At 45.5% G+C, this 24,863-nt stretch overlaps 4 protein-coding genes across 4 annotated transcripts in view; 2 read left to right on the top strand and 2 right to left on the bottom strand.

The window, feature by feature from the left end:
- LOC309548875 (gastrula zinc finger protein XlCGF66.1-like) overlaps positions 1-23,425 on the top strand; it is a gene marked incomplete at both ends in the record, with an annotated part of 73,619 nt that extends 50,194 nt beyond the window's left edge. Inside the window, 2 exons of the mRNA XM_082248805.1 lie at positions 23,022-23,145; positions 23,262-23,425. Of these exons, the coding sequence (XP_082104931.1) occupies positions 23,022-23,145; positions 23,262-23,425 (288 nt within the window). The remainder of the gene's footprint in view (positions 1-23,021; positions 23,146-23,261) is intronic.
- Positions 1-24,863, bottom strand: part of LOC309550245 (uncharacterized protein) — a gene marked incomplete at its 3' end in the record, with an annotated part of 2,091,994 nt that overhangs the window by 1,951,378 nt on the left and 115,753 nt on the right.
- The window catches only part of LOC309550782 (uncharacterized protein), a 197,420-nt gene that overhangs the window by 57,123 nt on the left and 115,434 nt on the right, over positions 1-24,863 (bottom strand). The window lies entirely within an intron of this gene.
- On the top strand, positions 23,561-24,693 carry LOC309550785 (uncharacterized protein). Its single transcript, XM_082251121.1, has 2 exons — positions 23,561-23,676; positions 23,756-24,693. The coding sequence occupies exons 1-2, from the start codon at positions 23,572-23,574 to the stop codon at positions 24,077-24,079; spliced, it is 429 nt and encodes a 142-aa protein (XP_082107247.1). The 5' UTR covers positions 23,561-23,571; the 3' UTR covers positions 24,080-24,693.

Here is a 24,863-nt window from a genome sequence, read left to right on the forward strand (position 1 = left end):
TATTTTATTTCATTCAGTAATTTCCTATGATCATTGGGTCCATCTAGTGGCCATAATGCGGTATTGAGCGATTTTTCCTGATTGAGGTATTTTGTAACTAATACCTCATTATGGCCACTAGTTGGAGCTGACGATTATAGGAAATCACTGTGTTTATTAGAATATGGCCAGAATTTGTCAAGGCTGGACACATGCTTGTCACACTCATCCAAAATATTTTTTGCATAGACCCCTTAGTTACCCGAGATCATACCTATGCATTTATGAGTACAGTACACATTGAATGACATAAACAAAATAAAACCACAGGATTAAACCAACTATTGATTTAAAACCAAAAATTCCTAATTTGGCCTTTAGATGGTGCTAAGTATCATAGCAATTAGCGCCATCTAGTGTCCAAATGCAACATTTTCCATTTTATATCAATGAAAAATATTCAACCAGCACAGCAAATCCCCTAATAACATTCATTGTTTCCCCAATCACACAGAAGGAATGTACATGCATTGTCACTGAGAGAATTGCTATGTAAATGTTCTAATATTTACCCCTAAATATCAGGAGACATTTATATAAAGATGGGAAGTATGTAGCAGATAAATTAATAGACCTCCTAGCAATGTTATTACCAGGCTGCAGCTAGGGGGAGCTCTAATGTGACCACAGCAGAGTGATCCCATCTAGCTCACATTAACCCTTTCACTGCCAGAGCTGTGTTTTGCATTATTTTTGCACACATGGTAAAATGCAGATTTTGGGCCTGAAGATTAGATAAAACCCCCAAACATATATTTTCTGAAAGCAGAGGCCCTGGAGAATAAAATGGTGGTAATTGTTAAGGTGTTCCTCGTACACAAATGTCACCTTCATATCCGGGTTTATTTTCTCCTTTCCCCCATTTTCTATGGTGTGATCTTTTCTACAATACTTTGTTATAATAATGTAACACGTTGTGTATTGTATTGTACACAAATTATTACCGACTCCTCCTCCACATTCCAGACAAGTCATTTTCCTGACCAATTGGATTTCTTCCTTTACCATTTTATTCAATTTTTTTTATTTTTTGCACTCTTGTTAAAATTAAAATTAGAATAAAAAATATATTGAACGAAAAAAATTGTGTGTGTTGTGCAATTATAACAAGCTTGGGTATCCAGAAATGGCTGGTAGGTGACACTTCCATATACAGCCCAAGGAAGTGATAAGGAGCCCCTAGGAACCTTTGGAGGAACCCTGGCTGAGAAAGGCTGGACTAGGCACTCATATATTATTATTATACAGGATTTATAAAGTGCCAACAGTTTGCGCAGGCTCTACAATGTTAGGGCAAACAGTACAATTACAATACAATTCAGTACAGGAGGAATCGGAGGGTCCTGCTCTTTAGAGCTTACAATCTAGGAGGGAGGGTCAAGTGATACAAAAGGTAATAACTGAAGGGGATGGGCTGATGGAGAAAACAAAAGTACAGTTGTTGGGTGGGGGCAGAATAGGTTTCTCTAAAGAGATGAGTTTTCAAGCAACACCTAAAGGTGGATAGAGTAGGAGATAGACAGATTGGAGTAGAGAGTTCCACAGGATAGGAGAGACTCGGAAGAAGTCCTGGAGGTGGGAGGAGGTGTCAAATGAACTAGAAAGCAGGAGATATTGGGAGGATCAAAGAGGATGATTTGGTTGGCATATTGAGACCATTTTAGTGGTATTGCTGGGGGCCGAGTTGTGAATGACTTTGTAAGTTACCATTAGTATTTTTTATTTAAATTTGTTGGGTGAGTGGCAGCCAATGAAGGGATTGGCAGAGAGGGGTAGCAGATACTAAGTGGTTTGTAAGGTGGAGGAGTCTGGCAGCAAAATTCATGAGGGACTGAAGGGGGGATAGTCTATGTAAAGGTAAGACAGTGAGGAGGGAGTTGCAGTGGTCGAGGCGAGAGATAACCAAGTAATAGGGATGGGCAAATGGTTTGGGACGGGCATAAGTTTGGACATCGTCTGTTTGGGTGTTCGCTAGGGTTGAGCGGACACCTAGATGTCCGTGTTCGACGGGTTCGGCCGAACTTTAAAAAAAAGTCCGGGTCCGTGTCCCGGACTTTTACCGAACTTTTCCCGGACACCGAACCCCATTGAAGTCAATGGGGACCCGAACTTTAAGGCACTAAAATGGCTCTAAAACACCAAAGGAAAGGGCTAGAGTGCTGCAAATGGCAGCAAAACGTAATTAAGAGCATGGCAAGTGCTCTGCAAACAAATGTGGATAGGGAAATAACTTAAAACAACAAAAAAAAACAGAAAAATAAAACAATGTTCTTCTTCATCTCTGAAGGACGAGGCCCATATGGAGTAGGAGGGAGGTTGAGGTGGTGGTGGATGTGGCGGTGACATAGGCGTGCGCACAGGGTGTGCTGGGTGTGCCTGGGCACACCCTAATCACCTAGGGCACATAGCATTGCCAGTGAGGAGATGGGAAAGATCTCCCTGGGACCTGCTCTGCTCTATTTCTCCTTGCCTACAGGTACATGGCCCCGATACATTACTCTCCCTGCTGGCAAACACATGAATGTGTATTTCAACTTTGGGGTGCACACCTTAATGCAATAGGCTGCGCACACCTATGGGCGGTGTAGGTGGAAGCGGCGGTGGAGGAGGACCAGGGCCGGATTAACAGCATCATGGGCTTGGTGCTGAGGATTTTGAAGGGCCTTAAGGGCCGTGCCTTGCCATGCACCCAGAGGAGGAAGGGTGCAGCCATGCATGCCTAATTCAACATGGGATGCTGTCTCTGAAGCCCATAAACACATCCATGCATCGCCAACTGTCCCTCCTTGTCCGGCCTTCACGCTGTGTGGGGAGGTTCTGAGGGTGCTGCCTGGGGAAGCGAGCATAGAAGCCAGACTTCTGTGTTTACAAGTGACAGAAGAGCGGTAACAGTGAATATGGCCAACCCGGGGCCTATATAAAAGGTAGGGGCCTGGAGCTGCAGCTCCAATAGCCCCTACATTAATCTGGCCCTGAGGAGGAGGACGAGGTAGCCAACACTGCTTCTTTTCAAAAATTTTAAATGAGGGTACACCCCAAAAGAGTGAGAAAGAGCAAAAATGGAACAATGGGTGGGTAAGGTCGGTATCCATTGCTATTCTGCATAAGGTACGGAAAAGTCCCGTGGGATCCATGCCTGGTTCATTTTAATGAACGTGAGCTTGTCCACATTGTCTCTGGACAGGCGGCTGCGCTTGTCTGTTATAACGCCCCCAGCCGTGCTAAATACCCGTTCAGATAATACACTGGCTGCAGGGCACGCCAGCACCTCCAAGGCGTAAAGGGCAAGCTCAGGCCATGTGCCCAATTTGGAGACCCAGAAGTTGAAGGGGGCAGACCCGTCATTCACTACATGTAGGCGTGTGCACACATACTGCTCCACCATGTTGGTAAAATGCTGCCTCCTGCTAAGACGTTCCATCTGAGCTGCTGGTGCTGCTGTTTGTTGTGGCGTGCTGACAAAGCTTTTCCACATTTCGGCCATGCTAACCCTGCCTTCTGAGGTGCTGGCGGTGCCCTGGTTGCGTTGGCGACCTCCTCCTCCTCCTCCTCTGCCTTGTGCTTCCACTGTGGCCCCGCTGTCAGATGGGAATGCCAGCAGCATGGCGTCTACCAGCGTGCGCTTGTACTCGCGCATCTTGCGATCGCGCTCCAGTGAGTGAATTAAGGACGGTACGTTGTCCTTGTAACGGGGATCCAGCAGCGTGGCCACCCAGTAATCAGCACAAGTTAGAATGTGGGCAACTCGGCGGTCGTTGTGGAGACACTGCAGCATGTAATCGCTCATGTGTGCCAGGCTGCCCAGAGGCGACGAAAGGCTGTCCTCTGTGGGAGGTGTATCGTCCGTGTCCTCTGTATCCCCCCAGCCACGCACCAGTGATGGCCATGAGCTGGCCTGGGTGCCACCCTGCTGTGAACATGGTTCCATCTCCTCCTCATCCTCCTCATCCTCCAGAACTGTGCCCCTGCTGGACAATTGCGTCCCTGGCGTTTGCGTGTGCAGGAACCCACCCTCGGAGCCCCTTGCGAATGACTGCCCTGAAAGCCTTGGAAATGTTACCTCTTCATCCTCCTCCTCCTCCTCATCCTGTGCCACATCCTCTTCCATCATCGCCCGAATTGTTTTTTCAAGGAGGCATAGAAGTGGGATAGTTAAGCTGAGAACGGCGTCATTGCCACTGGCCATGTTGGTGGAGTACTCAAAACAGCGCAACAAGGCACACAGGTCTCGCATGGAGGCCCAGTTATTGGTGGTGAAGTGGTGCTGTTCCGCAGAGCGACTCACGCGTGCGTGCTGCAGCTGAAACTCCACTATGGCCTGCTGCTGCTCGCACAGTCTTTCCAGCATGTGCAAGGTGGAGTTCCACCTTGTGGGCACGTCACATATGAGGCGGTGAGCGGGAAGGCCGAAGTTACGCTGCAGCGCTGCCAGGCGAGCAACAGCAGGGTGAGAACGCCGAAAGTGCGCACAAACGGCCCGCACTTTCTGCAGCAGCTCTGACATATCGGGGTAGTTTTTAAGGAACCTCTGCACCACCAAATTCAGCACATGCGCCAGGCAAGGGATGTGCGTCAAACCGGCTAGGCCCAGAGCTGCTATGAGATTTCGCCCGTTATCGCACACCACCAGGCCGGGCTTGAGGCTCGCTGGCAGCAACCACTCATTTGTCTGCTGTTCCATGCTCCTCCACAACTCCTGCGCGGTGTGTGGTTTGTCCCCCAAACAGGCAAGTTGTAAAACTGCCTGCTGTCGTTTACCCCTGGCCGTGCTGAAGTTGGTGGTGAAGGTGTTACGCTGTCCGGATGAGGAGGCGGTAGAGGATGAGGAAGCGGAGTAGGAGGAGTTAGGAACAGGAGGCAAACTGAAGCGCCCTGCAATCCTCGGTGGTGGAAGGACATGCGCCAAATTGCTATCCGCCTCAGGCCCATCCGCCACTGCATTTACCCAGTGTGCCGTTAGGGAGATATAACGCCCCTGACCGTGCTTACTGGTCCACGTATCCGTAGTTAGATGGACCTTGGCACAGATGGCGTTGCGCAGTGCACACCTGATATTTTCCCCCACTTGGTTGTGCAGGGAAGGGATGGCTTGCCTGGAAAAGTAGTGGCGGCTGGGCACGACGTACTGTGGGACAGCCACCGACATAAGGTTTTTAAAACTGTGCGTCTCCACCAGACGGAATGACAGCATTTCAAAGGCCAATAATTTTGAAATGCTGGCATTCAGGGCCAGGGATCGCGGGTGGGTAGGGGGGTACTTCCTCTTCCTCTCAAGTGTTTGGGAGATGGAAAGCTGAACGCTTCCACGGGACATTGTGGAGATGGTTGTTGGTGACCCAGGTGGTGGTGTTGCTGACAGATCGTCTGTTTGCGGGGTGGCAGGTGCCGGTATCACTACAGATGTGGCTGGAGCGGCCGAGACTGCAGCAGAAGAGGAAGCAGGATGAGCCAGAGACGTTTCTTGGTTTTGAAGGTGTGTACTCCACTGCAGCTCGTGCTTTGCACTTAGATGCCTGATCATGCAGGTTGTGCTCAGGTTGAGAAGGTTTATGCCTCGCTTCAAGCTCTGATTGCACAGGGTGCAAACCACTCGTGTCCTGTCATCAGCACATTTTCTAAAGAACTTCCACGCTAGAGAACTCCTTTGAGCTGACTTTGGTGCGCTCGTTCCCTTGCTGCGTTGGGCAGTAGCGGGCGTAGTGTCTAGGGCACGGCCGCTCCGCTTCTGCACCCTGCTCCCTCTTCTGCTGTGCTGGTGGCTCTGTGCGACCACCGCCTCTTCCTCCAAACTACTCAGGTCACCTGCATGACGTTCATTCCATGTGGGGTCGAGGACCTCATCGTCCTCCACATCATCTTCCACCCAGTCTTCACCCCTGCCCTCCTTGTCGGTCTCCACAATGCTGAACGCCGCAGCAGTTGGCACCTGCGTTTCGTCATCATCGGAGACGTGCTGCGATGATCCTTGCATGTACTCATCTTGAGAAATAAGTGGTTGGGCATCGCTGCACTCAATCTCTTCCACTTCTGGGGCAGGGCTAGGTGGATGGCCCTGGGAAACCCTGCTGACAGAGTCCTCAAAAAGAATAAGAGACTGCTGTATGGCTTGGGGCTCAGACTGCTGGCCTGATTTGCAAGGGGGTGAGGTGAAAGACGGTTGGACATTGGCTGCAGGTGCCACCTCTGACCTTTCTGCAGTAGACTGGGTGGGAGACAATGTGAAGGAACTGGAGGCACTGTCAGCAGCAAACCAATCTACTATCGCCTCAACTTGTTCTGGCCTCATCACTTCTAGGGGCGTTTGATGCCCTACCAAATACTGATGCAGGTTCTGTCGCCTACTCACACTTGAGGAAGGTGTTTCACTTGTGCGTGTAGCTGGCACAGATCGACCACGTCCTCTCCTTGCAACAGGAGCTCTACCAGCAGCACCACGACCCAGGCCACGGCCCTTATTTGACGGTCTCCTCATATTTCTGTAATTTAAGATCTTGCCCTAGAAAGGTTTTTATTGAATAGCGGAATAGGAAATATGATCCAAAAAAGTGTATGTATCTCGCACGTACAAAACCACACTAGGCCCCAATTACTATTGTTTCTACCCCTAAAAGGATGGATGAGGAGTAGGAGGAGTATGGAACAGACAGCACCCTCAAATCTTCAGAAGTATGAGATGAACCCCAAAAACTTGGAAAGGTGGATCTCACACGTACCGACACAGACTATCCCGCAATTCAATTGATCCTCAAAGGTTTTTATTGAATAGCGGAATAGGAAATATGATCAAAAAAAGTGTATGTATCTCGCACGTACACAACCACACTAGGCCCCAATTACTATTGTTTGTACCCCTAAAAGGATGGATGAGGAGTAGGAGGAGGAGTATGGAACAGGCAGCACCCTCAAATCTTCAGAAGTATGAGATGAACCCCAAAAACTTGGAAAGGTGGATCTCACACGTACCGACACAGACTATCCCGCAATTCAATTGATCCTCAAAGGTTTTTATTGAATAGCGGAATAGGAAATATGATCAAAAAAAGTGTATGTATCTCGCACGTACACAACCACACTAGGCCCCAATTACTATTGTTTGTACCCCTAAAAGGATGGTTGAGCAGTAGGAGCAGGAGTATGGAACAGGCAGCACCCTCAAATCTTCAGAAGTATGAGATGAACCCCAACAACTTGGAAAGGTGGATCTCACACGTACCGACACAGACTATCTCGCAATTGAATTGATCCCCAAAGGTTTTAATTGAATAGCGGAATAGAAAATATGATCAAAAAGAAAGTGTATGTATCTCGCACGTACACCACCACACTAGGCCCCAACTACTATTGTTTGTACCCCTAAAAGGATGGTTGAGCAGTAGGAGGAGGAGTATGGAACAGGCAGCACCCTCAAATCTTCAGAAGTATGAGATGAACCCCAAAAACTTGGAAAGGTGGATCTCTCTCACACGTACCAACACAGACTATCCCCCAATTTAACTGATCCCCAAAGGTTTTTGATTAAATAGCGGAATAGAAAATATGATCCAAAAAAAGTGTATGTATATCACACGTACACAACCACACTAGGCCCCAATTACTATTGTTTGTACCCCTAAAAGGCTAGATGAGGAGTAGGGGGGGTATGGAACAGGCAGCACCCTCAAACCTTCAGAAGTATGAGATGAACCCCAACAACTTGGAAAGGTGGATCTCTCTCACACGTACCAACACAGACTATCCCCCAATTTAACTGATCCCCAAAGGTTTTTGATTAAATAGCGGAATAGAAAATATGATCCAAAAAAAGTGTATGTATATCACACGTACACAACCACACTAGGCCCCAATTACTATTGTTTGTACCCCTAAAAGGCTAGGAGTAGGGGGAGTATGGAACAGGCAGCACCCTCAAACCTTCAGAAGTATGAGATGAACCCCAACAACTTGGAAAGGTGGATCTCTCTCACACGTACCAACACAGACTATCCCCCAATTTAACTGATCCCCAAAGGTTTTTGATTAAATAGCGGAATAGAAAATATGATCCAAAAAAAGTGTATGTATATCACACGTACACAACCACACTAGGCCCCAATTACTATTGTTTGTACCCCTAAAAGGCTAGGAGTAGGGGGAGTATGGAACAGGCAGCACCCTCAAACCTTCAGAAGTATGAGATGAACCCCAACAACTTGGAAAGGTGGATCTCTCTCACACGTACCAACACAGACTATCCCCCAATTTAACTGATCCCCAAAGGTTTTTGATTAAATAGCGGAATAGAAAATATGATCCAAAAAAAGTGTATGTATATCACACGTACACAACCACACTAGGCCCCAATTACTATTGTTTGTACCCCTAAAAGGCTAGATGAGGAGTAGGGGGGGTATGGAACAGGCAGCACCCTCAAATCTTCAGAAGTATGAGATGAACCCCAAAAACTTGGAAAGGTGGATCTCTCTCACACGTACCAACACAGACTATCCCCCAATTTAACTGATCCCCAAAGGTTTTTGATTAAATAGCGGAATAGAAAATATGATCCAAAAAAAGTGTATGTATATCACACGTACACAACCACACTAGGCCCCAATTACTATTGTTTGTACCCCTAAAAGGCTAGATGAGGAGTAGGGGGGGTATGGAACAGGCAGCACCCTCAAACCTTCAGAAGTATGAGATGAACCCCAACAACTTGGAAAGGTGGATCTCTCTCACACGTACCAACACAGACTATCCCCCAATTTAACTGATCCCCAAAGGTTTTTGATTAAATAGCGGAATAGAAAATATGATCCCAAAAAAGTGTATGTATATCACACGTACACAACCACACTAGGCCCCAATTACTATTGTTTGTACCCCTAAAAGGCTAGATGAGGAGTAGGGGGGGTATGGAACAGGCAGCACCCTCAAACCTTCAGAAGTATGAGATGAACCCCAACAACTTGGAAAGGTGGATCTCTCTCACACGTACCAACACAGACTATCCCCCAATTTAACTGATCCCCAAAGGTTTTTGATTAAATAGCGGAATAGAAAATATGATCCAAAAAAAGTGTATGTATATCACACGTACACAACCACACTGGGCCCCAATTACTATTGTTTGTACCCCTAAAAGGCTAGATGAGGAGTAGGGGGAGTATGGAACAGGCAGCACCCTCAAACCTTCAGAAGTATGAGATGAACCCCAACAACTTGGAAAGGTGGATCTCTCTCACACGTACCAACACAGACTATCCCCCAATTTAACTGATCCCCAAAGGTTTTTGATTAAATAGCGGAATAGAAAATATGATCCAAAAAAAGTGTATGTATATCACACGTACACAACCACACTAGGCCCCAATTACTATTGTTTGTACCCCTAAAAGGCTAGATGAGGAGTAGGGGGGGTATGGAACAGGCAGCACCCTCAAACCTTCAGAAGTATGAGATGAACCCCAACAACTTGGAAAGGTGGATCTCTCTCACACGTACCAACACAGACTATCCCCCAATTTAACTGATCCCCAAAGGTTTTTGATTAAATAGCGGAATAGAAAATATGATCCAAAAAAAGTGTATGTATATCACACGTACACAACCACACTAGGCCCCAATTACTATTGTTTGTACCCCTAAAAGGCTAGGAGTAGGGGGAGTATGGAACAGGCAGCACCCTCAAACCTTCAGAAGTATGAGATGAACCCCAACAACTTGGAAAGGTGGATCTCTCTCACACGTACCAACACAGACTATCCCCCAATTTAACTGATCCCCAAAGGTTTTTGATTAAATAGCGGAATAGAAAATATGATCCAAAAAAAGTGTATGTATATCACACGTACACAACCACACTAGGCCCCAATTACTATTGTTTGTACCCCTAAAAGGCTAGATGAGGAGTAGGGGGGGTATGGAACAGGCAGCACCCTCAAACCTTCAGAAGTATGAGATGAACCCCAACAACTTGGAAAGGTGGATCTCTCTCACACGTACCAACACAGACTATCCCCCAATTTAACTGATCCCCAAAGGTTTTTGATTAAATAGCGGAATAGAAAATATGATCCAAAAAAAGTGTATGTATATCACACGTACACAACCACACTAGGCCCCAATTACTATTGTTTGTACCCCTAAAAGGCTAGGAGTAGGGGGAGTATGGAACAGGCAGCACCCTCAAACCTTCAGAAGTAGGAGATGAACCCCAACAACTTGGAAAGGTGGATCTCTCTCACACGTACCAACACAGACTATCCCCCAATTTAACTGATCCCCAAAGGTTTTTGATTAAATAGCGGAATAGAAAATATGATCCAAAAAAAGTGTATGTATATCACACGTACACAACCACACTAGGCCCCAATTACTATTGTTTGTACCCCTAAAAGGCTAGATGAGGAGTAGGGGGAGTATGGAACAGGCAGCACCCTCAAACCTTCAGAAGTATGAGATGAACCCCAACAACTTGGAAAGGTGGATCTCTCTCACACGTACCAACACAGACTATCCCCCAATTTAACTGATCCCCAAAGGTTTTTGATTAAATAGCGGAATAGAAAATATGATCCAAAAAAAGTGTATGTATATCACACGTACACAACCACACTAGGCCCCAATTACTATTGTTTGTACCCCTAAAAGGCTAGATGAGGAGTAGGGGGGGTATGGAACAGGCAGCACCCTCAAACCTTCAGAAGTATGAGATGAACCCCAACAACTTGGAAAGGTGGATCTCTCTCACACGTACCAACACAGACTATCCCCCAATTTAACTGATCCCCAAAGGTTTTTGATTAAATAGCGGAATAGAAAATATGATCCAAAAAAAGTGTATGTATATCACACGTACACAACCACACTAGGCCCCAATTACTATTGTTTGTACCCCTAAAAGGCTAGGAGTAGGGGGAGTATGGAACAGGCAGCACCCTCAAACCTTCAGAAGTATGAGATGAACCCCAACAACTTGGAAAGGTGGATCTCTCTCACACGTACCAACACAGACTATCCCCCAATTTAACTGATCCCCAAAGGTTTTTGATTAAATAGCGGAATAGAAAATATGATCCAAAAAAAGTGTATGTATATCACACGTACACAACCACACTAGGCCCCAATTACTATTGTTTGTACCCCTAAAAGGCTAGGAGTAGGGGGAGTATGGAACAGGCAGCACCCTCAAACCTTCAGAAGTATGAGATGAACCCCAACAACTTGGAAAGGTGGATCTCTCTCACACGTACCAACACAGACTATCCCCCAATTTAACTGATCCCCAAAGGTTTTTGATTAAATAGCGGAATAGAAAATATGATCCAAAAAAAGTGTATGTATATCACACGTACACAACCACACTAGGCCCCAATTACTATTGTTTGTACCCCTAAAAGGCTAGATGAGGAGTAGGGGGAGTATGGAACAGGCAGCACCCTCAAACCTTCAGAAGTATGAGATGAACCCCAACAACTTGGAAAGGTGGATCTCTCTCACACGTACCAACACAGACTATCCCCCAATTTAACTGATCCCCAAAGGTTTTTGATTAAATAGCGGAATAGAAAATATGATCCAAAAAAAGTGTATGTATATCACACGTACACAACCACACTAGGCCCCAATTACTATTGTTTGTACCCCTAAAAGGCTAGGAGTAGGGGGAGTATGGAACAGGCAGCACCCTCAAACCTTCAGAAGTATGAGATGAACCCCAACAACTTGGAAAGGTGGATCTCTCTCACACGTACCAACACAGACTATCCCCCAATTTAACTGATCCCCAAAGGTTTTTGATTAAATAGCGGAATAGAAAATATGATCCAAAAAAAGTGTATGTATATCACACGTACACAACCACACTAGGCCCCAATTACTATTGTTTGTACCCCTAAAAGGCTAGATGAGGAGTAGGGGGGGTATGGAACAGGCAGCACCCTCAAATCTTCAGAAGTATGAGATGAACCCCAAAAACTTGGAAAGGTGGATCTCTCTCACACGTACCAACACAGACTATCCCCCAATTTAACTGATCCCCAAAGGTTTTTGATTAAATAGCGGAATAGAAAATATGATCCAAAAAAAGTGTATGTATATCACACGTACACAACCACACTAGGCCCCAATTACTATTGTTTGTACCCCTAAAAGGCTAGATGAGGAGTAGGGGGGGTATGGAACAGGCAGCACCCTCAAACCTTCAGAAGTATGAGATGAACCCCAACAACTTGGAAAGGTGGATCTCTCTCACACGTACCAACACAGACTATCCCCCAATTTAACTGATCCCCAAAGGTTTTTGATTAAATAGCGGAATAGAAAATATGATCCCAAAAAAGTGTATGTATATCACACGTACACAACCACACTAGGCCCCAATTACTATTGTTTGTACCCCTAAAAGGCTAGATGAGGAGTAGGGGGGGTATGGAACAGGCAGCACCCTCAAACCTTCAGAAGTATGAGATGAACCCCAACAACTTGGAAAGGTGGATCTCTCTCACACGTACCAACACAGACTATCCCCCAATTTAACTGATCCCCAAAGGTTTTTGATTAAATAGCGGAATAGAAAATATGATCCCAAAAAAGTGTATGTATATCACACGTACACAACCACACTAGGCCCCAATTACTATTGTTTGTACCCCTAAAAGGCTAGATGAGGAGTAGGGGGGGTATGGAACAGGCAGCACCCTCAAACCTTCAGAAGTATGAGATGAACCCCAACAACTTGGAAAGGTGGATCTCTCTCACACGTACCAACACAGACTATCCCCCAATTTAACTGATCCCCAAAGGTTTTTGATTAAATAGCGGAATAGAAAATATGATCCAAAAAAAGTGTATGTATATCACACGTACACAACCACACTGGGCCCCAATTACTATTGTTTGTACCCCTAAAAGGCTAGATGAGGAGTAGGGGGAGTATGGAACAGGCAGCACCCTCAAACCTTCAGAAGTATGAGATGAACCCCAACAACTTGGAAAGGTGGATCTCTCTCACACGTACCAACACAGACTATCCCCCAATTTAACTGATCCCCAAAGGTTTTTGATTAAATAGCGGAATAGAAAATATGATCCAAAAAAAGTGTATGTATATCACACGTACACAACCACACTGGGCCCCAATTACTATTGTTTGTACCCCTAAAAGGCTAGATGAGGAGTAGGGGGAGTATGGAACAGGCAGCACCCTCAAACCTTCAGAAGTATGAGATGAACCCCAACAACTTGGAAAGGTGGATCTCTCTCACACGTACCAACACAGACTATCCCCCAATTTAACTGATCCCCAAAGGTTTTTGATTAAATAGCGGAATAGAAAATATGATCCAAAAAAAGTGTATGTATATCACACGTACACAACCACACTAGGCCCCAATTACTATTGTTTGTACCCCTAAAAGGCTAGATGAGGAGTAGGGGGGGTATGGAACAGGCAGCACCCTCAAACCTTCAGAAGTATGAGATGAACCCCAACAACTTGGAAAGGTGGATCTCTCTCACACGTACCAACACAGACTATCCCCCAATTTAACTGATCCCCAAAGGTTTTTGATTAAATAGCGGAATAGAAAATATGATCCAAAAAAAGTGTATGTATATCACACGTACACAACCACACTAGGCCCCAATTACTATTGTTTGTACCCCTAAAAGGCTAGATGAGGAGTAGGGGGGGTATGGAACAGGCAGCACCCTCAAATCTTCAGAAGTATGAGATGAACCCCAAAAACTTGGAAAGGTGGATCTCTCTCACACGTACCAACACAGACTATCCCCCAATTTAACTGATCCCCAAAGGTTTTTGATTAAATAGCGGAATAGAAAATATGATCCAAAAAAAGTGTATGTATATCACATGTACACAACCACACTAGGCCCCAATTACTATTGTTTGTACCCCTAAAAGGCTAGATGAGGAGTAGGGGGGGTATGGAACAGGCAGCACCCTCAAACCTTCAGAAGTATGAGATGAACCCCAACAACTTGGAAAGGTGGATCTCTCTCACACGTACCAACACAGACTATCCCCCAATTTAACTGATCCCCAAAGGTTTTTGATTAAATAGCGGAATAGAAAATATGATCCCAAAAAAGTGTATGTATATCACACGTACACAACCACACTAGGCCCCAATTACTATTGTTTGTACCCCTAAAAGGCTAGATGAGGAGTAGGGGGGGTATGGAACAGGCAGCACCCTCAAACCTTCAGAAGTATGAGATGAACCCCAACAACTTGGAAAGGTGGATCTCTCTCACACGTACCAACACAGACTATCCCCCAATTTAACTGATCCCCAAAGGTTTTTGATTAAATAGCGGAATAGAAAATATGATCCCAAAAAAGTGTATGTATATCACACGTACACAACCACACTAGGCCCCAATTACTATTGTTTGTACCCCTAAAAGGCTAGATGAGGAGTAGGGGGGGTATGGAACAGGCAGCACCCTCAAACCTTCAGAAGTATGAGATGAACCCCAACAACTTGGAAAGGTGGATCTCTCTCACACGTACCAACACAGACTATCCCCCAATTTAACTGATCCCCAAAGGTTTTTGATTAAATAGCGGAATAGAAAATATGATCCAAAAAAAGTGTATGTATATCACACGTACACAACCACACTGGGCCCCAATTACTATTGTTTGTACCCCTAAAAGGCTAGATGAGGAGTAGGGGGAGTATGGAACAGGCAGCACCCTCAAACCTTCAGAAGTATGAGATGAACCCCAACAACTTGGAAAGGTGGATCTCTCTCACACGTACCAACACAGACTATCCCCCAATTTAACTGATCCCCAAAGGTTTTTGATTAAATAGCGGAATAGAAAATATGATCCAAAAAAAGTGTATGTATATCACACGTACACAACCACACTAGGCCCCAATTACTATTGTTTGTACCCCTAAAAGGCTAGATGAGGAGTAGGGGGGGTATGGAACAGGCAGCACCCTCAAATCTTCAGAAGTATGAGATGAACCCCAAAAACTTGGAAAGGTGGATCTCTCTCACACGTACCAACACAGACTATCCCCCAATTTAACTGATCCCCAAAGGTTTTTGATTAAATAGCGGAATAGAAAATATGATCCAAAAAAAGTGTATGTATATCACATGTACACAACCACACTAGGCCCCAATTACTATTGTTTGTACCCCTAAAAGGCTAGATGAGGAGTAGGGGGGGTATGGAACAGGCAGCACCCTCAAACCTTCAGAAGTATGAGATGAACCCCAACAACTTGGAAAGGTGGATCTCTCTCACACGTACCAACACAGACTATCCCCCAATTTAACTGATCCTCAAAGGTTTTTGATTAAATAGCGGAATAGAAAATATGATCCAAAAAAAGTGTATGTATATCACACGTACACAACCACACTAGGCCCCAATTACTATTGTTTGTACCCCTAAAAGGCTAGGAGTAGGGGGAGTATGGAACAGGCAGCACCCTCAAACCTTCAGAAGTATGAGATGAACCCCAACAACTTGGAAAGGTGGATCTCTCTCACACGTACCAACACAGACTATCCCCCAATTTAACTGATCCCCAAAGGTTTTTGATTAAATAGCGGAATAGAAAATATGATCCAAAAAAAGTGTATGTATATCACACGTACACAACCACACTGGGCCCCAATTACTATTGTTTGTACCCCTAAAAGGCTAGATGAGGAGTAGGGGGAGTATGGAACAGGCAGCACCCTCAAATCTTCAGAAGTATGAGATTGTGTTCACTGTACCCCACAAAGATTGAGTTCACTGCACCCCACAATGATTGTGTTCACTGCACCCCACAAAGATTGTGTTCACTGCACCTCACAAAGATTGTGTTCACTGTACCCCCCAAAGATTGTGTTCACTGCACCCCACAAAGATTCTGTTCACTGTACCCCACAAAGATTGTGTTCACTGCACCCTAAAAGGATGTTGTTCACTGCACCCCACAAAGATTGTCTTCACTGCACCCTAAAAGGATGTTGTTCACTGCACCCCAAAAAGATTGTGTTCACTGTACCCCCCCAAAGATTGTGTTCACTGCACCCCACAAAGATTGTGTTCACTGCACCCCAAAAAGATTGTGTTCACTGTACCCCCCAAAGATTGTGTTCACTGCACCCCAAAAAGATTGTGTTCACTGTACCCCCCAAAGATTGTGTTCACTGCACCCCACAAAGATTCTGTTCACTGTACCCCACAAAGATTGTGTTCACTGCACCCCAAAAAGATTGTGTTCACTGTACCCCCCCAAAGATTGTGTTCACTGCACCCCACAAAGATTCTGTTCACTGCACCCCACAAAGGATTTTGTTCACTGCACCCCAAAAAGATTGTGTTCACTGCACCCCAAAAAGGATTTTGATCACTGCACCCCAAAAAGGATGTTGTTCACTGCACCCCAAAAATGATTTTGTTCACTCCACCCCAAAAAGATTGTGTTCACTGCACCCCACAAAGATTGTGTTCACTGCACCCCAAAAAGATTGTGTTCACTGTACCCCCCAAAGATTGTGTTCACTGCACCCCACAAAGATTCTGTTCACTGTACCCCACAAAGATTGTGTTCACTGCACCCCAAAAAGATTGTGTTCACTGCACCCCAAAAAGGATGTTGTTCACTGCACCCCAAAAAGGATGTTGTTCACTCCACCCCAAAAAGATTGTGTTCACTGCACCCCAAAAAGATTGTGTTCACTGCACCCCACAAAGGATTTTGTTCACTGCACCCCAAAAAGATTGTGTTCACTGCACCCCAAAAAGGATGTTGTTCACTGCACCCCAAAAAGGATTTTGTTCACTGCACCCCAAAAAGATTGTGTTCACTGCACCCCACAAAGGATTTTGTTCACTGCACCCCACAAAGATTGTGTTCACTGCACACCAAAAAGGATTGTGTTCACTGCACCCCAAAAAGATTTTGTTCACTGCACCCCAAAAAGATTGTGTTCACTGCAGCCCAAAAAGATTGTGTTCACTGCAGCCCAAAAAGATTGTGTTCACTGCAGCCCAAAAAGATTGTGTTCACTGCAGCTCACACACAGAAAAATGGATGTGGATCACTGACACCTGCCTATCTCCAATCCCACACCACACAGCAATATCGATTGTAGTTTGTAGAACACAGTTTCCCTAAAATTCAGCAGACTCTGTCCCTAACAGGATTGAGAAGAGATCGTAGATCAGGATTGAGTGCAGATTCACCCCACCCCCCACACAGCAATATCGATTGTAGTTTGTAGAAGACACTGACCCTATAATTCAGCAGACTCTATCCCTAAAATGCCTACAACTCGCCCTGCCTAAACACTCCGACCTGTCCCTCAATTCTATCCGGACACAAATGGTTTTTTCCTGCCTATCTTTCCCTAATCAGCAGCCAGCACATTGATGTGTGCTCTGTCCCTTAGCTAAGCAGCAGAATGACGCTGCTGCGGCGGCTGCCTCGAACTTATAAAGACTTGGTCACATGCTTCAGACGGCCAATCACAGCTACTAAGACATTTGCAGGCATGGCTGGGATGGCTTAAGGCACACCAGTTAAACGATTGTTGATTGGCTGTTGAAAGCCCGCCATGAAAAGAGCGCCAAAGCATGCAAAACCCGGAAATAAAACGACCGAACACGGATTTTTACCCGAACATACAGTAAAGTGTCCGTGTCCGTGTTCGGGTAAAAAAAATCCAATTATTCGGTACGAACACGAATAATACAGTCCGTGTTCGCTCAACACTAGTGTTCGCCCAACACCAGAAATTTCTGTGTGCGTGTTTTTCTTTTTTTTTTTTTTTCTTGTTTTTCATGTTTGATACTATCAATGCTATTATTTTTTTTTTTAATTATTTATTTGTTAATTTTTTTACAAAATATTGTTTTTAAAGGAGCAGTGATTTTAATTAATGCTTACAATGAAAAAAAAAAAGAAAAAGAAAAATTCCTTTAAAATACAGAGCCTGGGGGATCCCTTTAGTCTGCCTGTAAAATGGTGTATCTGTACTGTGTATAGAACCTGCTGCATCAAAACTTACATTTATAAAGAAAAAAATTACATTTAAATTGATTTTCCCAGCCATTGTCGGCAATAGAAATAAAAAATAAAAATAATAACAGTGTGGGGGTCCCCCTCGGTCCATACCAGGCCCTTTGAAATCCCCACAATCATTCTCGGTGACTTCAACATCCCAGTTACTACGAACACTTCTGTTACTTCTAAATATTTTAGTCTAACCTCCTCATTTGGCCTGAAGAAATGGATACACAATGGATAGAGGCTTCTACTCACTCTGGTGGCAACACCCTCAGCCTTGTATTCTTTCACCTATGCACTCCATGCAACCTCTCCAACAATCCTCTCCCTCTCTCTAAACACCACTAGGGATGGGCGAGCGGTTTGGACCGAGCATAACTTCAACCTGAAATGGCCCCTTCAGGTGTTTGCCAAAACACCCAAATTTTCTGTGTGCTCTGCGTTTCTTCTATTTATTTTACTATTTACATCCCGCCGAGTGCACGGTCAATAGGTTGTTAAGAAGCGAGGCCGGGAAACCGGCCACGGCGTCCTTAACAACAAATGAGTCCTCAGCTGTCAGCGGGCTCTCCCACAGACAGCTGAATGTAAAAAAAATTGTTGGCAAAGAAAATAAAAAATGGGGAAAAAACAGCGTGGGGTCCCCACCGTCTACACCAGGCCCCATCCATACCAGGCCCAAAAAAGGCTGCATGCTTGGATAAGGGTCTGGTATAGATTTTGAGGGGAAACCCCAGGCCAATTTTTTTTTTAAATGGCGTATCTTCCCCCCCAAAATCCATACCGGACCCTTATTTCAGCATGCAGCCTGGCGGGCCAGGACAGGGGACAAGTGAGTGCCCCCCAAACCACACCTGGCCACATGCCCTCAACATGGCGGGGTGCTTTGGGTTAGGGGGGTCTTCAGGGGGCTTATCGGGAAATCTGGAAGCCCCCTTGAAAAAGGGGGCCCCCAGATCCTGGGCCCCATTTACCAAAAAAAGTGTTAAAAATAAAGACATGAGGCAGTTTTTGACAGTTCCTTTATTAAAAATAAAATAAAAAAACAATGTCCCCTTATGTAGATCCATCGTCAATCACAACGACAGATTCACCGCCGACCCAAAAAAAGAAAAAAAAAAAAACTCCGCCCATGAAGAGGGCTGACTGTCGAATGCCTGCTCCACTGGGTGACAGTTTTTAAATAGGTAATGGACAGAGCCACCTGGTGATGTCACCTGGTGGTCCTGTCCCTTATGATGTCACCAATCCAGCATGCACCAGTCAGTTACATCACAAGGGGGGTGGGCCACCAGATGATGTCACCAGGTGGCACTGCTCCTTACCTTTTTAAGAACTGTTAGACTGTCATTCCTTGAGGGTGGAGTGTTTTCTTTTTTGGGGTCCAGAGGTGCAGTGGGTGTCATGACTGACGATGGATCTACATTGGAGGACATTGTTTTTTTGATTTTTCTATAGAAGGAATTGTGAAAAATGGTCTCATAGCCTCATTTATTTTTACAATGTACCCCAAACTCATTCACACAGAAGGGCGGGGTCTGGGGGTCCCCTTGTTAAAGGGGGCTTCGTGATTCTGATAAGCCCCCTGTCTGCAGGCCCCCGCAACCACAGGCCAAGGTTTTGGGGAAGAGGCCCTTGTCCCTATCAACATAGGACAAGGTGCTTTGGGGCACATCCCCCATGTTGAGGGTATGTAGCCTGGTATGATTCAGGTGGGGGCACTCGCTCGTCCCCCCCCCCCCTTTCCTGGCCTGCCAGGCTGCATGCTCGGATGAGGGTCAGTTATAGATTTTGGGGGACTTCATGCCATTTGTTTTTTTACATTTTGGCATGGATTTCCCCTTAAAATTCATATCAGACCCAAAGGGCCTGGTATGGATTTTGGGGGACCCCATGACGATTTTTCCCCGATTTTTTTTTTTTTTTTGCCGGCAATTCTTTTTTTTTACATTCTGCTATCAGTGGGGAAGCCCACTGACAGCTCATGACTCATTCGTTGTTAAGGACGCAGCGGCAGGCTTCCCGGTCTCGCTTCCTAACAACCTATTGACTGTGCGCTCGGCGGGATGGAAATAGTACAAAAAATGAAAACACAGAGCGCACAGAAAATTCGGGTGATCGGTGAATTTATCCTCGGCCCAAACTGCTCGCCCATCCCTAGTGGTGTTTAGAGGGAGGGAGAGGATTGTTGGAGAGGATGCATGGAGTACATAGGTGGGAGAATACAAGACTGAGGGTGTTGCCACCAGAGTGAGTAGAAGCCTCTATCCATTGTGTATCCATTGCTTCAGGCCAAATGAGGAGATAAGACTGAGAAGTTTGGAAGTAGCAGAAGTGTTCGTAGTAACAGGGATGTTGAAGTTGCTGAGAATGATTGTGGGGATTTCAGAAGAGAGAAAGTAGGGCAGCCAGGCAGAGAAGTCATCAAGGAAAGTTAATACCGGTCCAGCGGGCCGATAGATCACAGCAATTCTAGAGGAGATTGGAGAAAATAGACGTATACAGTGAGCTTCAAATGATGAGAGGGAGGAGAGTGGAGAACCTGGAAGATGCTCTGTGAGGATAGGAGGATTCCCACTCCACCTCCCTTGTGTTCCCTAGGTCTAGATTTACACCTACTTCATTCATCTTATGGTGTTTATCAATAAATGAAGTAAACTGATCCATGTGCAAATTCATATACAACATAAAGTGCTTTGTGCTCAAGATGCTGTTCCCTGCAGATCTACTGCTTCCACTTTGCACTTACTTCTTTAATCTTATAATATTTTCTATAAAATAAAAACCTGTGCAAATTCATCGTAATATACAATATTTTTTGCTCAATATAGTTTTCTCTGCAGTTCCACTGCTTCCACTTTGCATCTACTTCAACGAAGTTCTGTTGCTCCAAAAAAGTTCACAAATGAATGAAAAGTTGATAAGGTGTGAAAGTTCTCTGTGCTCCAAACTGTGCCAGCTGTAATGTAGCCACGCCTTCTTCCACCTCTTACACACGTGATGGTGAGGGCGCCCCCTTAGTAGTGCTTCCCCAATCACAAGAGCAGTATGACTCCCAGCTTTTCATCTACCAGAGTCACAAACATCCTTCACACTCTCCTCACCTCCGATGGCAAAGGAACTGGATCCTCCTCGCTCACTCCTGCAAGTCTGCTGCGCTTTCTGTCAGTCTCCCTCCTAGAATCGGCTTCCTCCTCCGACCGCTGTTCCAGCAGGAGCTCCGCCTCTTCATACACACTCAGGGAGGAGAGAAAGGGGAAGGATATACAGTACATACACACACAGCACAAGGCCGTGTTCACACTACCAGACGGTTCTCAGGGCTGCAGTTCCTCTGAGCTCCACAAGGTGGTAATCTCACTTCTACCCAGACAGGAAGTCTCTATGGAATACAGACAGGAAGTCTCTATAGAATACAGACAGGAAGTGATGTCCGATTCAGGAAGAAATTTCCATTTGGAAGGACGGAGAGAGAAGACAATGCAGGAACTGGCGGCAGAGGAGGTAATACATAGATTAACCCCTTCAGGGGGATCAGTTGAGGAATGATATATCTTGCTTTCAATGCTGGCCATACATGGTTCAGTTTTATTGTTCAGCCAGCGGGATGAGTAAAGAAACGGAAGCGATTCCCCCATCCACACATTGGAGGGGGATGGGAGAGTCCTCCCCACTGCACTATTGTATTCTGACAATGGGGGGCGCTCCTCCGCTCTCAGAATACACAGATCAGTGATGCAGCTATTGGCTGCAGCCGCTAATTGAGTGACTTTTATCCGGCAGTGACCACACATGGATGGAAATGTGACCGATTCCTGCTGAACCAGCTGAATTTCCATGTATCTATGGTCACTTCCCCTCCCCCTCATCTCCTTCATTATGTAAGTCATGCTGAGATAATCTCCCATTAGCTGAGCAATATTCTCATTTGTCTCTGAGCTCCTTCTTGCTATTCCTCGTCCTGCCTGTTGTTTCCTTGGATTGATTTTCTGTGTAGTGACCCCGGCTTCATCTCTTGGATGCGCTCGTCTGTTGCTTGTCCTGACCTTTATCCTGATTCCTGGATCTCCTCCTCATCTCTTCTCCATATCCCCTTACACAGCTTTTCTCCACCCCTGCAGAGACCCTGGGGGGTGGGAACTTGGCACCAGCATGCAGCAAAATCCATCCCCACCATTAGGGACTCTGGAGAAAATTGTCTGCTATTTACACTCCATTCCTCCGCACATCACCTGATCACATGAGAGATTACTTTCACACATTCCTGACAGATTTCTGTGTGGTAAAGGTCAAAGTTCACTCTTCATTTTAGGAGAAGTGGGAGGCACCCAGGAACAATGATTTGGTTTGCACAGGAGACTCATATAGAGGACCCCTCAAATATTCCCATCCAAATGTTCCTCCAGAGTCTATATGTCCTATGATATCACTCTGACCTCACAGCTACCACCCCCACCCCCCCCCCCCCATGTCCCTCCATCTGGCTTTTTTTTTCTCATGCTCTTAGGATGTGGGCGGACCCTTGGCATCCTCACTAGCAAAGTGGGACTGTTGGTCCTGCGTTGTATGTAATGATGTCAGAATGCCTGCAACAAGCTTTTACTCTGCGTAGTGTGGGGGTCCTGTGTGGGTAAATTATTCCTCAGTCTGAGGTGGGGCTTTAATCAAATGGAAACCTGAATGGAGAGGTGAGGAGGATTCTGGGAATTTAATTTGATTTTACTATTTGTGTTCAGACTTAGAGTTTTCCTCCTGTGAAGTCTGGAGATCATATGACCATCACATTGCCTCCACCTCCCTCCCTGATAGAATAGAGGAATACAAAGAAGATTCTAGAAGTCACCAGAGAGATCATCGAGGAGAGGTGAGCGGTGCTGGGAATTCTGGGACATTATCCAGTAACAGACAAGGGATGTGTCTGGATGGTGACTGTATCATTGTGTGTGTCAGGTTCCTATAAGGTGTCAGGATGTCACTGTCTATTTCTCCATGGAGGAGTGGGAGTATTTAGAAGGACACAAGGATCTCTACAAGGACGTCATGATGGAGAATCAGCCGCCCCTCACATCACCGGGTAAGAGGAGACTTTATTGTAAAGGAGAGAGCAGTACGGAGGCTCCACCTAGATCCCCCATCATCTGATAAACACATAGAAACAATGTATTCAGTCAGTGTGTGTGTTTCCTACAGATGGATCCAGTAATGGGAACCCACCAGAGAGATGTCCCCGTCCTCTGTATTCCCGGGATTCCACACAGGAAGGTCACACCATCCCTCACCATCATCAGGTAGATGAGGAACAATCACTGATAGTATCATTAGGATCTGTACATTATCTGCATTGTTACCATTGATGTCATTTTTATTATATATTCAGAGTGGAAATCTGAGAGATTCTAAAGTTGAAGTTAAAGAAGAGATAAAAGAGGAGGATGATGAGGATGGGGTGATGAAGGAGTCAGAGTTTCTAAAAGAACACAAAGATCTGTACCAGGACACCATGGTGGAGTCATCCAGCTACAGAAAGCCACCAGAGAGATGTCCCCGTCCTCTGTATTCCCGGGATTCCACACAGGAAGGTCACACCATCCCTCACCATCATCAGGTAGATGAGTGACAATTATTGGTAGTTCTGATTTATACACAGCATGTTTGTTACAATGAATGTTTTATTATATATTCAGAGTGGAATCCTCGGGGATGATAATATTGATGTTAAAGAAGAGTATAAAGAGGAGGATGAGGAGTATGGAGTGATGGAGGAGTTTTCAGAAGGACACAAGGATATGATGGAGCCACCTAATACCAGGAACCCACCAGAGAGATGTCCCCGTCCTCTGTATTCCCGGGATTCCACACAGGAAGGTCACACCATCCCTCACTGTTACAAGGTTGGTGAGACAGAGATTATAAAACACAGACTCATGGAGACAATGTGTGGATTTTTATGTGATGTCACAATAATAAATCTTATATTTTACAGATTATATTCTCTCTCATTTTCTTGATTTAGAGTGGAGATCCAATCGATATAGAATTTGAGGTTAAAGCAGAAGAAGAAGAGAGGTATGTGAGGGATGATCAGCAGTCTATGGAGGAGGATGGAATAACGGGGACATTTATAGAGGAGGACACTCCTACAGAGATCAGCACAGGTGGGTCATTAACACTAAATACATTCCTCCACCCATACTGCTCACTGATTGGTCCAGAGTAGGGCGGGGACTGGGTGATATCAGCCTGTAATCCCCTGGTCACTTTCCTGAGCTGTGTTCCCCGTCCTGTATTCCTGTATTTCTCTCGGATAATCTTCCTTCTCTGTGCTGCAGACACAATTTATGTCTCTAGACTGGATTTATGGAGATTCTGGGGTTCAGCTGGCAGCAAAATGTTCATTTTCACTATAGACGTTACTAGACCTAGACACCTGGGGTATGTTCTTCGGGTCTTCTGACCCATGCCCGGGTCTAGTAAGATCTCTGACAGAACAATTCTCCCAGGGTTACTTGCTCTGTTATTTGCTGGCTGTGCCGGGTGGAGGGATATGTCTGTATAGTCTCACACCCAAGTCACTGAGTGCAGTCTCAGGAGATGGGAGGCAGCGGTGTGGGACCTCTGCAACTTGTCTCATGTGAACATTTAGAGTGGGTGTAAACCCTCCATATACCCAGTGAAGTGATACACAAGAATCAAACAAATCCTCCTACATAAGTTGTACCCCTTTATCTGCATTCCTCTCTTTACATCTGTCCAAAGTCCAGAATTTAGACAGTTTGTCTGAGCAGTCAGAAA

Source organism: Pelophylax lessonae (assembly GCF_965119305.1).
Source record: "Pelophylax lessonae genome assembly, chromosome: 3".
Classification (NCBI taxonomy): domain Eukaryota; kingdom Metazoa; phylum Chordata; class Amphibia; order Anura; family Ranidae; genus Pelophylax; species Pelophylax lessonae.

Bases quoted from the DNA above. Each gene is read 5' to 3' on its own strand.
- LOC309550785 (XM_082251121.1), top strand. From the start codon at position 23,572: ATGGTGGAGTCATCCAGCTACAGAAAGCCACCAGAGAGATGTCCCCGT. The intron at 23,677-23,755 runs GTAGATGAGTGA...TTATATATTCAG, and splicing joins CCATCCCTCACCATCATCAG to AGTGGAATCCTCGGGGATGA.